This window comes from Pteronotus mesoamericanus, unplaced genomic scaffold, assembly GCF_021234165.1.
Source record: "Pteronotus mesoamericanus isolate MK-2021 breed Mesoamerican mustached bat unplaced genomic scaffold, CSHL_Meso_final scaffold_636, whole genome shotgun sequence".
In the NCBI taxonomy this organism is placed as follows: domain Eukaryota; kingdom Metazoa; phylum Chordata; class Mammalia; order Chiroptera; family Mormoopidae; genus Pteronotus; species Pteronotus mesoamericanus.
Genome location: NW_026555324.1, coordinates 457,650 through 471,555, shown reverse-complemented (window position 1 = coordinate 471,555; position 13,906 = coordinate 457,650). Strand labels below are relative to the sequence as shown.

General features: G+C 51.9%; 2 protein-coding genes across 2 annotated transcripts in view; one reads left to right on the top strand and one right to left on the bottom strand.

Annotated features, from left to right (window-relative positions):
• Window positions 1-616: 616 nt before the first annotated feature.
• Window positions 617-2,502, top strand: MICOS13 (mitochondrial contact site and cristae organizing system subunit 13). Its single transcript, XM_054562280.1, has 4 exons — window positions 617-758; window positions 1,439-1,616; window positions 1,813-1,864; window positions 2,274-2,502. Exons 1-4 carry the CDS (start codon window positions 730-732, stop codon window positions 2,369-2,371), a joined length of 357 nt encoding a protein of 118 aa, XP_054418255.1. The 5' UTR covers window positions 617-729; the 3' UTR covers window positions 2,372-2,502.
• Window positions 2,503-6,817: 4,315 nt separating this feature from the next.
• Window positions 6,818-13,906, bottom strand: part of SAFB (scaffold attachment factor B) — a 28,158-nt gene continuing 21,069 nt past the window's right edge. The window contains 8 exon segments of the mRNA XM_054562051.1: window positions 6,818-7,067; window positions 7,306-7,372; window positions 7,787-7,887; window positions 8,196-8,314; window positions 10,778-10,820; window positions 11,062-11,199; window positions 12,574-12,864; window positions 13,662-13,768. Of these exon segments, the coding sequence (XP_054418026.1) occupies window positions 6,938-7,067; window positions 7,306-7,372; window positions 7,787-7,887; window positions 8,196-8,314; window positions 10,778-10,820; window positions 11,062-11,199; window positions 12,574-12,864; window positions 13,662-13,768 (996 nt within the window). The 3' untranslated portion in view covers window positions 6,818-6,937.

The following is a 13,906-nucleotide window of genomic DNA, read 5'->3' as shown; positions in this document are numbered from 1 at the left end:
ACAACAATCGGGCCTACCTTCACCGCCGCGGGGGGCTGCGACCCCGACCGCGCCCCCTTCCGTAGGCCCTGAGTCACGTGACTAAGAGCCAGCCTCCCCGCCGGGAGGGCTCAGGTCGCGGGGTCCGGGCGCCCGGGCGTTGCCGGGCAACGGCTTCCCTCCTGGCTCCACTCCCAATCGAAGCCCTGGCTCCGCTCCCTGAAGGAAAAACCACCCACACTCCGAACCCGATCACGTGACTTAGACCCCCCCACCAACAAGTCCGCCCTCGCGTTGCCGTGACAACTGACATCAAGGAACACTGTTCTTTGGCCCGTGCCCTGAGTTCCCCGTGCGGGCTCAGGTGGATCTCTCCGGCTCCGACTTCCTGGGTCAACCCCAGGCCTCACTCTATAGACACTCGACTCCTTTTCATTCACGCCACCAAGGCCGGACTACATTTCCCTGGAGCCTTGGCGGCTAGGCGAGCCTTCCCCCGCCTCACTGGGCGGTGCCGATTACATTTCTCAGACAGCATTGCGGCGGCCCGGCCCAAAAAGACTAATTAGGCTTCCCAATGTCCTTTTGGGGTAGGACCGCATCTCCAGCGTTTCTAAGCGGCGACGAGACTCAGACTCCCGGAGGCCTTTGCGGCTGACGAGGGAAAGTACGCTTCCCAGGGGCCTCTGCTGCCCCGCGACCGGAAGCGGCGGGCGAGCCGAGTGTCCTTGCGCGCGGAGTAGAGCGACTATGGGGTCCCGAGTGTGGTCGCTGATGAGGTACGTGTGGCCGGCGGTCGTGCCCCGAGCCCCCAAGAAAGTCTCCTCCTGAGGACACCCCTTTTTAGTTTGCTCACGACCTGCTCTTCGTTTCCCGTAGTGTCAGGTGTCCTATGGCCCACACGGGGAAACTGAGTTTCAAGCGGAGAGATGATTCCCGAGGTCGCGCGAGCTTTTTGTCTTCCGACAACCGGAATACGAGATCTCTCCGAGCCTCAGTTGCCTTCTCTGTAAAGTGGGAGTGCTGCAGGCCATTTATTGGGGTTGGTGAATGCGCGCCCAGAGAAGCGTAGGACATTCAGGAAGCGACCAGTCACAGTTAGAAAACCCTCGCGGTTTGCTTGCGGAGGGTCCCTCCCCAACTCTTCACTGTTCCCTGCTTTCTGAGGAATCACACAAGTGGCCCACTGTCATTGCGCGGGCTTCGGTTCCCCAGTACTCAGTTCCGCGGAGTACTCCAGCTTTGCATACTGTAAATGGAGTGCTGTGCCTAGTAGCGGTCAGGCATGCCTTTGGGCTAGCAAAGTGCTCTTTCATTCCCCTATTACCTGCCTAGCTTCTGGAGTCAGTGAGTTGTGGGGCTTCTTGGGGGCGGGGTCTAACTCCTCCCATGAGCCTAGGGCCCTGAGGGTGGCCAGCAGTGTCTCCTGAGCTGCTGTCATTCCCTTCCCTGAATACAGGTTTCTCATCAAGGGGAGTGTGGCTGGGGGAGTTGTCTACCTGGTGTATGACCAGGAGCTTCTGGGACCCGGCGACAAGAGCCAGGCGGCCCTTCAGAAGGCGGAGGAGGTGGTCCCCCCTGCCATGTACCAGTTCAGCCAGTACGTGTGTGAGCAGACGGGCCTGAAGTTACCCCAGGTACCCACCTCCTGCTGGGAGTGAGGTTGAGGCTTGGTGGGAGTCAGCTTTGGGGTGGCCTTCAGTCCCTGGTTCCTCCAGCCCTGCTTGGTGTCCTCCACACTGGGGCGTGTGCTGCTGTCTCTTCCTCCGGAGGGGGTTGGGGCTGCCAGGCCATTCCCTTTTCACCAGCCCCTTCTTCCCTGTCTTTTCCCAGCTCCCAGCCCCTCCAAAGTTTAACTTTCACATCCGCGAGTCCTGGAATTCAGGTAGGCCCTGGTCCCTCAGCTTGGGGGGTGGCGCCAGGTACCCCAGTCTAGCATCCCCAATCCTGCTTCCTGGCCATGCCTTTCCATTGCTCCCCTTGCTGCTGTGTGTGCCTCTCCCGCATCTAAAAGAGAAGGGGTGGTGGTTCCAGGGAAGTGGGAGCAAGATGGACCCTCTTTTTGAGAGTTTGAGCCACATCTGAATACACAGAGTCAGGTGGCCTCAGACAAAGTGAGGTCCTGCACCTCCTCTGCCTCAGTTTCCCTGTGTGGAATTGACAGAGCTGGAAGTGGCACCTCTCAAAGCATGGCTGAGTTGGGTGTCCCTGGGAGCTGGACTAAACCCCTTAGCTGTAGGTAGGAGTCTCACCAGGTACTGGCCTGCCCTTCCTCCCCCCCCCCCCCCCCACAGGCATTATTACCGTGATGTCGGCCTTGTCGGTGGCCCCTTCCAAGGCCCGCGAATACACCAAGGAGGGCTGGGAATACCTGAAGGAGCGAATCAAGTAGCCTGTCAGAGGAGGTTGCCTTCCCTGTTCAGGAACATGCCCCTGGACCTCAAGCCTCCAGAGCAGGACCCCACTCCAAGGGCAGCTCCTGGCCTTACTGGCCCAATAAAGGACTTTGGAAGTGTCCCCCAACCTGTGTGCTGGCCCCAGGGACATGGGATGGCCCAGCTGGCTCTCAGAGCATGTGGGCCTGGGCTTCTGCCTCCTGGGGGCTCCTTGGGGCCTGATCTCGGTTCACACTTTCTCTGTCTGGTTCCTACGCGCCAGCACCCTCCCTCGATATGGGAAGTGGGAGTGGACAGGTGGCAGTGCTCAGGGTCCCGGGAAAGGGTTGAGAAAGTGCTGAAGGCCAGCCTGGGCTGGGGGTTCTGGGTCTTGGAGGGCTGAGCCCAGGGTAGGACAGTCTGGGAAGCCAGGACTTGGTAGAATGGGAAAAATTTCTCTCCCCTGTGCTGTCTACACACCCAACCTTACCTGGTCCCCATTCTCATTCCATCTGCTCCTCACAATCTCGTGTTCCTGAGGAGCACAATCCTGGAGGTTGTTGCCATGTGGGGGTCTGTGCAGCCTGCAAGGACCATGTGCTCCCGACTTCATCTTCCAGAGGTTCTCTGGTCCCTTCAGAAGCCTTCCCTGACACCCCTATCCCATGCTGGATCAGCTGCCTAGTGACCTGAATGTGTGTGCTGCCCTTTTGGGCTGGAGCTCTGGGAGGGTGGGCTGACTCTAGATGCTCCAAGGACCCCATTGTTGAGGGCATCCCACTCTGGTGGCGCTAGAAGGAAACCTGTGCCCGTCAGGGTGGGAGGTGGGTGTAGGTCGGAGCCAGAGGCTGGCCCAGGAGGCTGCTCTGGGAGCAAGGAGCAGACCCCACCATGGTGCTCCGGGCCAGCATGGAATCCCTCTGTTCCCAAGAGTTCTGGGCTGTATTTCCCTCAGTTTAGGAAATAGAACTCACTCAGGCCCATGATCCTGGATGGGACGGCAGGTGTTAACATGTGAGGAAGGTGGAGACCAGAGGCCAGGGCATTTCCCAGAGAGGCTGGTGAGTGTCTGTCCAGTCTGTCCACTTGGTGACAAATAGGGAAGGGTGTAGCTGAGAATGGATGGCCTGGCTTAGGGTGTTTGGGGAGGGAGAGCCGATGTGACCTGTGTCACCATGATCTCCAGGATGGGCAAAGCCAAGGAGTGTCCTTGATTGTTGGTGCTGCCCAAGAAGGAACTGGTGCTGGTGCCCACCATCTTGGAGGTCAGGACTGTGGCCCAGGTTTACGATCCTCCCAGCCTGGCTCCCCATCCACCGAGCCTTTCCAGCAGCCCCATGTGTCCATTTTACAGATGGAGACACTTGTATGGATAGGTTCAAAGCCCACAGTCCACCAGGAGCCCAGATAGTTAACCTTAAACCCTACCTGGGACACAGGGTTTTCATTTGCCTCACTCTGATGGACCCAGTATCAGGCCTTTGCACACAGGAGGGATTTGTACTCTGGCTAGGCCATGTGCTCCACTAGGCTCCCTTAGTGCTCACAACCCTCCTGTTGTTATCACAGTTTTATGGAATGGGGGGTATACCTGCTAAGGCCACCCCACCAGGCTTTTGAACAATGTTCAAGGCCCATTATTGGTCTAGCAAAACCTACAGGAAAGTTTGTAAGTCTGTGAGGGGCTGCCCTGGGGACATGTTTAGCTCTCTGGCCCCGTCACTTCCAGGAGGCTGCGTCCTGCAGTTCCCTGAACTATGGGTGGGGGTGGGGGTGGGGGTGGGGGGGTGGGGTGTGTGTGTGTGTGTGTGTGTGTGTGTGTGTGTGTGTGTGTTGGGGCATGGGGGGATCCCTTTCAACTGAACTCCAGCCCTGGTCTCTATGGTCCCTGTGATTGAGTTACTGCCCACAGGCTGGGCCTGGGGTCAGCCTCTATCCCCGACGCCCCATGGCTGGTCTCCAAACCGTCCATGTGGACCCAGCCATCAGCCCAGACACCAGAATGCCACTCTTGCCCATCCATTGCCTCACCTGGTCATGCCCCCAATTTGTCTCCATCCACCTGGATCATCGCCAGTGCCAAGACTACCTCCCTGGTCTCCCCGCCTCCGGGCTGGCCCCCATCAATCTGTTTTCCAAAGTCCAAGTCAGTTCATGTCACTACCCTGCTCAGAAACCGCCTGTGGCTTCCCACTGCTTTCTCTGTGAGCCCAGGTTCCTCAGAGGGGCCCTCTTACTCCCCTGGGTCCCTCCTATAACATTCCGGTTGGCCATCAGTTCCTGAAACAGCTGGTTTTCACCACCAGCTTTTGCCTACAACTCATGGGCCCCCTCACCAGGCCCCGACTCTTCCTCCTGGCTGACTCCTGCCCACAGCAGATGCTGACCCTTTTCCATACCCCCAGAATGAGTTTAAGTGTCCATTCTGGGCCTCCTTTGCCCCTGCCCAGGAGTTTCTCAGGGCAGGGTTTCCTCACTTCAGCATCACTGACATTCAAGACCAGGTAAATCTTTGGCGGGGGGCATCCTGGCCACTATAGACATTGAGCAGCATCCCTGCCTTTACCCCCAAATGCCAGTAGCACCGCTGTATTCCCCAGACATGACAACCACATGTCTCCAGGTGCTGCCAGATGTCCCTCTGGGGACCAAATCACCCTAGTTGAGAGTGAGACTGCCTTGGGTGTTAGTATGAGTACCCTGTGGCTGCTGCAACAAATGACCACAAATTTAGTGCTAAATGAAATATAAACTGCTTCTCACAGTTCTGGAGGTCAGGAGCCCAACACAGGTCTCATTGGGCTGAAATCCAGGTGGCAGCAGGCCTGGCTCCTTGCAGAGGATCCAGGGCAGAATCTGTTACCAGCCTTTTCCAGCTTCTAGAGGCTGCTGCATCCCTTGGCCCACAGACCCTTTCTCCATTGTCATAGCCAGCAATGTCGTCTCCTCTCTCTCACATCTCTGCTCCCCTGGTGCCTTCATTCTTTTATAAGGACCCTTGTGATCTTGCTGGTTAACTCCGGATCATCTCCCATATCAAGGTTCTTAATTTTAAAAATCTTACCTGCCAATTCTCATTTATCCCTAGAGCTCATGTTGCTTGTCCCTTCCCTGGAGGGACTGTACTAAGATGGCAAGGGATGGGGATCTTTGTTGAACAAAAGTTGACTGAGAGCCCCAAGGATCCCCAAAGACACTGGTCATTGTGTGCTGGGCTCAGGATCTGTTTCCTGCTGAGAGCACAGACCAGCCAATGCTGTGCTCCCAAAGCTGTGCTGGGCAAAAGCTGGGCTGTTTTGTGCTGTTTGCCTCAGGGCCACATGGTCTACAGCGGCCTAGGCTCTTCCCGTAGGTGGCTCAGGGCCAAGCCACCTTTCGTTAACTCTGAAAGTACAAGGCGATACATCCAAATAGACAAGCTATGTGTTTCCCCATTGGGGCCCTGTTAACAGTTACGGTCAACAGGAATCCTGGTGGACTAGAACTTGGAAACTGTCCTGTGGCTTTCAGAGAATTAGTATATTTGTAGCTGGGGCGGGGTGGGGAGCAGCTAGGGAGGCACAATCCCACAATGGCACCTTTTTGAAGCAACTCAGTAGCCTCACTTTACAGGTGAGCAAATGAAGGGTCATAGAACAGGAGGAACTTGCCCCACAGCAGGAGGTAAAAGCAGGACTTGGCCCCCAGACTCCTGAGTGGGATTCTTGATCCAGTTTCACAGGTCAGGTGGTTGGTCTCTGGCAGGAGGAACAGAGCAGGTCCTGGTCAGCTGAGGGGAGGGGAGATGTCTCCCTGAGACTGAGGCTGGGAGAGAACTGCCAGGATGCAAAGCCCTGGACTCCAGGCAACGCTTGGTCACTGAACACACCTGCTTCACACTGTCCCACATGTGTCCCCGCAACCCCACTTTCAGAGCCAGACCCCTGCCCCTCCCCCAGCAGAGTTCATCACTTCCTGCTGTTCAACAGCTTGGCTTTGCTCAGCTCCCCACTTTGCCATTAACTTGTCCTCAAACCACGCATGTGAGGTCCCTGGAGGAGATAGATCCATAGAAATGAAAATAGACGGTGGGTGTCAGGGACTGGGGTGTTAGTGATTAATAATTTCTAGTTTGGGAAAGTAAATTCTGGAGATCAGTGATGATGGTTGTACAGCAGTGTGAATTAAATGCCACTGAACTGTGCAGGTAAAAATGGTTAACATAGTAAATTTCATGTTAAGGTATGTTTTACCATACACAAAGTAACAGCCTGTTCAGTAAGGGCTACAAGATAGATGGAAACCCTGGGAGTCCCTTGAAGCTGCCCCTTTCAAGCCCTCCTTCCCTGCAGGAAAAGCTGTGGCTCAGCAATGCTGAGTATAATTTCGTTTTACTCAAAGAGATAGAAATAAAAGAGATGATGCTTTAAATAAAGGGTATGTGAACAGAAACACATTTATTACAAAAAAACAAAAAACATTCACATTGTATCGAGCTACAATATGGCAGCAGATAAAAAAAAATTTATTGTACACGGTTTAAGATAACTTGCTAACAGGACATACTCTGGTTGCCACGTGACGGAACACAGGATTCCAAGCACTTAGTAGCGGCGAGTGAAGCGGGCATCGTTGGGTCGGCTGCCCCGGTTCTGGCCGCCAAATCCACCTTGCATTCCACCCCGTGGGATCACGTGGCCCCGTGAGGCCCCTCCTGGGGTAAAGCTGCCGCGCCTGGAACAAATGCAGATGCTCATGTTCACTAACCCTATTCAGTGGGATCTGCTGGGTGCCACTGAGACAAGCTCTTCGGGACTCTCTTCCTTCTTGAGTAGCAACACTAGGGGACAGACCCGCACCATTTTAGGGACAGTGTAAGTTGGGAAGACTTGACTGTTGCTAAACCTTCCCCAAGGTAAGCCAATATGCCAAGAGGAGACTGGTACAGAGACTGAGACACAGAACACCTTACCCTGACATCCCTCCCCGGTTCATCATGTGACCTGGCCCAGAGTGACCAGACATGCTTCTCTCACCACCTAGAAAACAGAGAGACTTTTCACTTGTCGCCTCCAAGCATGAGATGTAGTTTAGAGGACAATGACACAGATCAGGCAAACCCAGTCCCTTTCTCATGCCATCCATCAACCCAGAGCTTACAGGTACCCAGTGAATGTAGAAGCACAAGAACCACACAGGGCTGTCCTCAGTCACAGCGGGGAGGAGTTACCAACAACCATAGTACTCTTCTGCGCCAACCCTCCCTACTACCCTCCCCCGCAAACCAATCATTAAGGGGCATCTCTTCTGCCTGGCCCTGGAGAAGGAGAGCAGAGAAAGCTGCTCCTACCCTTGCAGCAGGAAACAAGCAGTGACTAATAAAGAGCAGGTGCAGCTTGAGCTTTCCAGATGCTTCTCTACAAACAGATGCATCCCAGAAAGCCAGTTCTTACCTTGCCACCTCTTGTGGTCCCTGTCTATCATGCCTCCATCAGCAGCGCCCTGCCACGCACGGTCATCCTCTATTCTTCGGCCATGGTCCCCCCAGTCACGTCTGCCCCTTGGAAAAAGACATCTCTGATTTGGATTGCCCCCATCTGTGCCTCTCAGAATTGCAACAGAGGTGGGTTCTGGAGGGTGGGTTTAGCGTTCTGTGTTCCCAGCCCCCCATCCCTTCAGGCAGTGGGTATTTCCCAAAACAGGCCTGGCTCTGGCCCCACGCTACTCAAAGAGCTCCAAGGTGGCCAGAGCCATGGTCAATGCACCGAGTCACGGGGACAGTGCTCATCATATCCCTGAGACTGTGGGTCTGTCAGCTACGTGTCAGGCCCACAAGGGCACTGTGGAGTTTGAGACACAAACCTGGGTGGAGGCGGCAGCCCCCGGCCCTCGCTCATCCTCTTGTCAGAGCCGTATCCACCCCAGCCATCACGGGAGTCCCGCCCGTGGCGCTCTGGTCCTCCATGACGTTCGGGGTAATGCTGGGTATTAAAGAGCCAAAATGAGATGGCTTTAGAATTTAACCCTGCATTCCAAAGCCTTTGGGGCAACAAGGTAGTCAAGAGCACTTGTAGACCCAAGACAGCGCTGCCAGGGCATTCTGTGTACTATCCCATGGCACATATGCCATTTTAGTTTGCATGACCCAGCTGCATCCCTAGAGTTTGCCTCGTGAGGAAAAAGCGCTCAAAAAGCAAGGAAAGGAGGAGGAAGTTTGGGACTGAGATTTTTCCTAATAAGAAGGCAGAATATTGAGGGACTGAGGGCTGCTGGCAACCTAGCACATACTCCACATCAAGAACAGGCCTCTGTTCACAATATAATAAACACCCCCCACAGAACCACCAGAGAAGAGCCATGTAGGATCCTTTAACATAATTCATTACTGGGCCTGGCATCATGCCCCCACTTTGCTGGGGATGCAGGACACCTGTCTGAAAGAGCTGGGAGCAGCCAAACCTTGGTTGGCGCCACCAATGCCACTATGTACTGTCATTGTGTCAAGTGCTGGGCTGGCATAGCCCCGAGAGTGCCTGGCCCTGTTCCACATGCTCTGTGAAGGGGATATGACAGAAGCAACCCATCTGCTACAGGAATGTCTGAAGCTGACTTTTAGGGACCTGGGGAAGGTGGCTTTCATTCTATGGTTTCCTATTGTACAAACCCAACCTGTGACCTTGGGGGCTTTTGCCTCAGGACCATATCTGAAGTGAGAAGAAACTAGAAGGAAGCCCTGGTCACGAAGCCCCTTGTATGCCTGCTCCAGCAGCCCAGTCAGTGTTTGCAGCTATGTTCACCTCCCCCGTAAGCTGGGAGCCCTCCGAGGCCAAGTGGTTATGCCCTTACATGGATTGAGCCCTAACTGCTACCTGCCTCCCCTGGCCTCTTACCCCCAAATATACACTGATACCTCCCCCAACAAGGGAAGATAAGGTCAATTTTACAAGATGGACAGAACACAGCACTGTTCCTTCAAGGGGCACAATCAAAGGCAAAGTGTCTGCGAAAGTCAGTTCTGCCAAACAAAAGAAGAGCTGCTTAAATGGGACATCCAAAATAACACTTAAAAAAAAAATTACAGCTCCTGATTAACAGAACGTCATCTAGTTTTGCACAAAGATGAACATTTATTAATAGCCTTCAATCTAAAGACACACCACTGGACAGAGAAGCATTTAATACAGGGAAGCAGGGAAGTTCAATTTAGCAAGACCTGTTTCATTACCTAAAGCCCATTTCCATCTCTCTCTTGTATTTTAAAGTTTAACCAACACATTCTTCTGTCACACCAACCAGCCTATGTAACAAGGCCCTAGAGGTCTGTGGTGATTTTCCTTTGTCAGATGTCACCACTTGGCCGTCTGGGGCAGCAATAGGGTCTTTTTATATGATTGTATGTAAGAAAGCACCAAAAATGAACCCTTGTAGTTTTGTACAGTCTGACCATCAGACAAAAAACTGCTAGCAATGATAAGAGCTATGTGTGAGGAATTGTGGAAATACTTTCTGTGGATATGTATGTTGTCTCATTTACTCAACCACCAATGTCTTAAAATAATACCCTCATTTCATGGCTGGAGAAATAGGTTCAGCAGAAGTAGTGGCACCAGGATGGATTCTGGTTCTGATTCTGAAGCCTGGACAGTGTAACCATTGTGCCCAAATTCCCCATCAAAGAAAAACCAGAAGACTAGGTCTAGATGTAGCTGCATGTGAGATTTATCTCCAGAAGTAGAGATAAAGGACTCATGAGCATTACAGAATTATTCTTGAGGTGGCAGAGAACCCCCCTCGATATATTCTTAGGAACTGAGCAAGGAGGTTGGGACCAAAAAAACCTCTGCTGTAGTCAGGGAAAAGACAAACTCACAGGGCACCAATTCTGACAACCACCACCCTGGCCACAACCTTCCCTTAATCCCCTTGATTTTCTGTGTAAACCCACTTGAATTGAGACTCCTTGGGCAAGTTCTCAATCCACATGTAACACAGGGAAAAGGAGAAGACTGAGCTTATTTTTTATATGTTAATTCTGGAAAGAGTGAAGGTGGACCAGGGAGAATGAGTTGCCATCTGAGGCTCAGCTGGGCAGGCTGATCACAGAAGTGTGGCATCTGTCTGCTGTGTGGCCATTATAAGGTACATTCCAACACAGCCTGTAAAGTTTCACCCAAGGCTCTTTAGCACTTTACTACCAATGCATTTAGTCAGTAAGGCAAATAGAACATCAGATCAAGGCCAAAAAGGACTTCAGAAAACCTGTTTAGATTTCTAGCCAAGACTAAGCACAAATCATTCAAATTGTCATTCCATAAACACTGAAGGGCTGCCTTCTTCTTTAATCATTCTCCTACTAATGCAAATGAAGGAAAAGGGTGGCAGGTAAAAGGGACGAGAAATCAACTCAACAGGAAAACTGCCTACAATCCTAGCTATCGACTTACCTGTCCTTCTCTTTCTCCCATCATTGACCTTGAACCTTCTCTCCTGAAAGAGATATTTAAAAAGAAACCTTAAGGAGAGAAAGGATAGGTTGGTTAAACCCCCAAATGGAAACACCTCCCAAACTGAACCCAGTACTACCTACACACCTACACACACGCACGCATGCGCGCGCTATTAGAGTGGATTCATAGAACCAGAAAAGGCAAATCTCCTTGTTATTGACAACAACCCAGGACAAACACCATCTTTATTAGATGCACAGGGTCATGGGAGTCTGGCTGACCTGTCTACTGAGTGGTCGGGATAGCGGCCCCGGTCCCTGTGGTCAAAGTCATGGAAGCGGTCCTGGCGACTGAAGTCAGAATGGTAGCGCTCATCCAGGGCAGCTCGTTTGGCTTCTGGCCAGTAGGCGTCATCTCGCCTGGATGGGAAAGCAAGCAAGAGCTGAGTGCATTTTCTCCCTCCAAATAAGTCACCTTGTGGGTACTTATGAACTGCACCTTAAGACTGTCCCTGGCACGACCACTTCAGTGAACAAGAGTTACTTTTATCAACAGAGTACTCTTTGCTGTACAAGCTGAGAGAGGCTGGAGGGGTGACAAGATTTGACTGAATGACTCCATTCTATTCTGCCCAATACACCCACCTGCCCCATGCATAAGAGCTTTGGTTCACCTAGTAAGAGGTGATAAGTGAAGTGGGCAGGTAGACACAAATACGTGTCTGCAGAGCAGCCATGAGAGCTGGCCTCAATCTATTAAGACGGCAGAAGGTGTTATCAGCTCTGCAGTGCACTCTGTCTCTTCCACCCAGACAATGACTTGACCCAGCAAAGACATCCAGTGGAGAGAACTTTTAGAAACACTTGAAATGTGCTGTTTTAAAATATTTATGAGCAGAACTGACTTCCAGCATCAGTATTTAGCACAAAAGCACAAAAATTCCTAAGACAGCCTAAAAGCCTCTTACAGAGTTTATATTTTATGTTGTAGAGGGATCTTTTAGCCCATGCTGTAGAAAGAAGATAAAAACAAAACACGGTTTCCAAATTGCAATGCACTTGGAAACACCTGGACAGGATGACTGCTGGGACTAGTACCTAGACTCCGCACAGCAAGAGTCAAATTTACACCTTTTTCACTGGTGGTTAGCACCTAGTATTCACATGTCCATCAGTATGTCTGGGAAACCCTGACTGGGTGTGGGTCAGTGGGTTGGACATCATCCTGAAAAGCAAAAGGCTGCTGATTCAATTTCTGGTCAGGGTGGTCAGAACACATGCCTGGGTAGTGGGTGAAGTCCCTGTCTGGGGGCATGCAAATGGCAACCAGGTGATTTTTCTTTTACACATGTTTCCCTCTTCTTCCCTCCCTCCCTTTCTCTCCAGAAGAATAAAATCTATAAAAAAAATACCTGCAGAATCAAAATTAAATTTTATTTTTGAAATGAACAAAAACAAATCACTACAGTGATTCCAAAGCCTGGAAGAGGCCCAGAAGTATTTTTTGGTCTGGCTGCCCATCCAGTTGCTCTGGGTGCCTGAGCTCCCTCCTCAGGGTATCTGTGCTGGGACTGGAATCTAGTGACTTCGTTAGCACAACTTTGCCCGTTATTTTCCCACTGATCTCAAAGCACTACAGATTCCCCAACCAAGTAGAGGACATGGAACTGGGCTGTATCAAGTACTAGTACTTCCTTTTAAAGAATCTGAAGTTCACATAATTTTGGGAACCCTAATACAATTCTAAGTACCATGGGCTACCTAAGGGCAGCTGGTGGGAGTAGCTGGGCTTACCGGCCATCCACATCATAGGGCCTCCGCACAGCAGGCCGCCGCTCCTGCTCATAGCGCAACTCCTGCTGGCGCCGCAGCTCCTCGCGCTCACGGTGGATGCGCTCTTGCTCCTTCCTGCGCTCATGTTCCACATGCATGCGCTCCCGCTCCAGCCTTTCCCTCTCCATGCGCTCCCGCTCCAGGCGGTGCCGATGGAAGGCCAGCCTCTTACGAGCGAATTCCAGCTGCTCCCACTCCTCCTGCTCCCACAGCGCCTGCATGCGCTGCTCCCGCTCACTGCGCTCACGTAACCTGTGGATGAAGAGCCACAGCTGCAGGGGACCGCAGGCCACAGTGCTGGCAGCATCACGCAGTAAGGTAAGCTTCATAAATGCAGAGCAGCAGCTCCCACAGAAGTGCAGACCAACCATGGAGCACTGCAGAAATACAGCTTACAGTACTGGACCTCAACATGCAGGACCGCTTTTCTATTGGGGAGAATGAAGGTGGGCCCAGTGCCTATGAAACAGCACAGGTTCTGCTTCCACCTGAGTCTGAGACCAGCTACCTAACAGCAAAGTGGTGTGTGTGGGGTCAGCTATCGTATGAACTGAGCTCTTTCCGGTGTTCAACATTTGATTCTGTAAAATACCCATTAAAAATAAGAAACAGAACATAGTTTTTGTAGCAAGTAAGTCTGAATCAGAGAGTTTTGCTCTCTCAATCATGAACTTTAATTAGTCACTGTGAAACTGAGTTAGTGCACTAGAATCAAAATCTTTTCTATACATGGCTTCTGGAACAAGCTGGTGTTTTGTTAACTAGCTCTACTGCACCAGGAAGCATCCCATCTACTGCCACTGTTCCCTTCCATAATATTCAGGAAGAGATAAGCCTATTTGAATGAAAGAATCATTTGAAAAAGCCTTAGGTTTGAAAGTCACAGCACGGCAGGTCTATGAGATGAAAGCCAAAGGGGCAAACAAACAGGCTTAAAGGAGTTCTCTGCCCATTAGGGGGCTTTGAAACACAGGGCCAACACTTCCTCACGCTCTCCCTGCCCTGCCTGGACACAGCTATAAATAACCACTTCCTAAACCCTGACTCACCTGCGGGACTCCGAGTCTCTCGACTTCCGAGGCTCTCTGACTTTATCGAAGGACACAACAGACCGCTTCTCTCGGCTGGCTGATTTGCGATCCTGGCTCTTGGAAACCTGGTTCAAAAAGCATTTACTTATTTATGCCATGGAGCACGATCTCGAATGCTCCTAAAGGAAAGCTTTTAAGATTTCTCTCTCTCTTTTTTAGTTCAAGATACCTACACTTTGAAAAGATAGACAACCTTTTGCAAA

Excerpts from the sequence above, each read along its gene's own strand:
- MICOS13 (XM_054562280.1), top strand. The coding sequence starts at position 730 with ATGGGGTCCCGAGTGTGGTCGCTGATGAG. Across the intron at positions 759-1,438 it reads CGAGTGTGGTCGCTGATGAG|GTTTCTCATCAAGGGGAGTG; the intron begins GTACGTGTGGCC and ends CCCTGAATACAG. Across the intron at positions 1,865-2,273 it reads CCGCGAGTCCTGGAATTCAG|GCATTATTACCGTGATGTCG; the intron begins GTAGGCCCTGGT and ends CCCCCCCCACAG.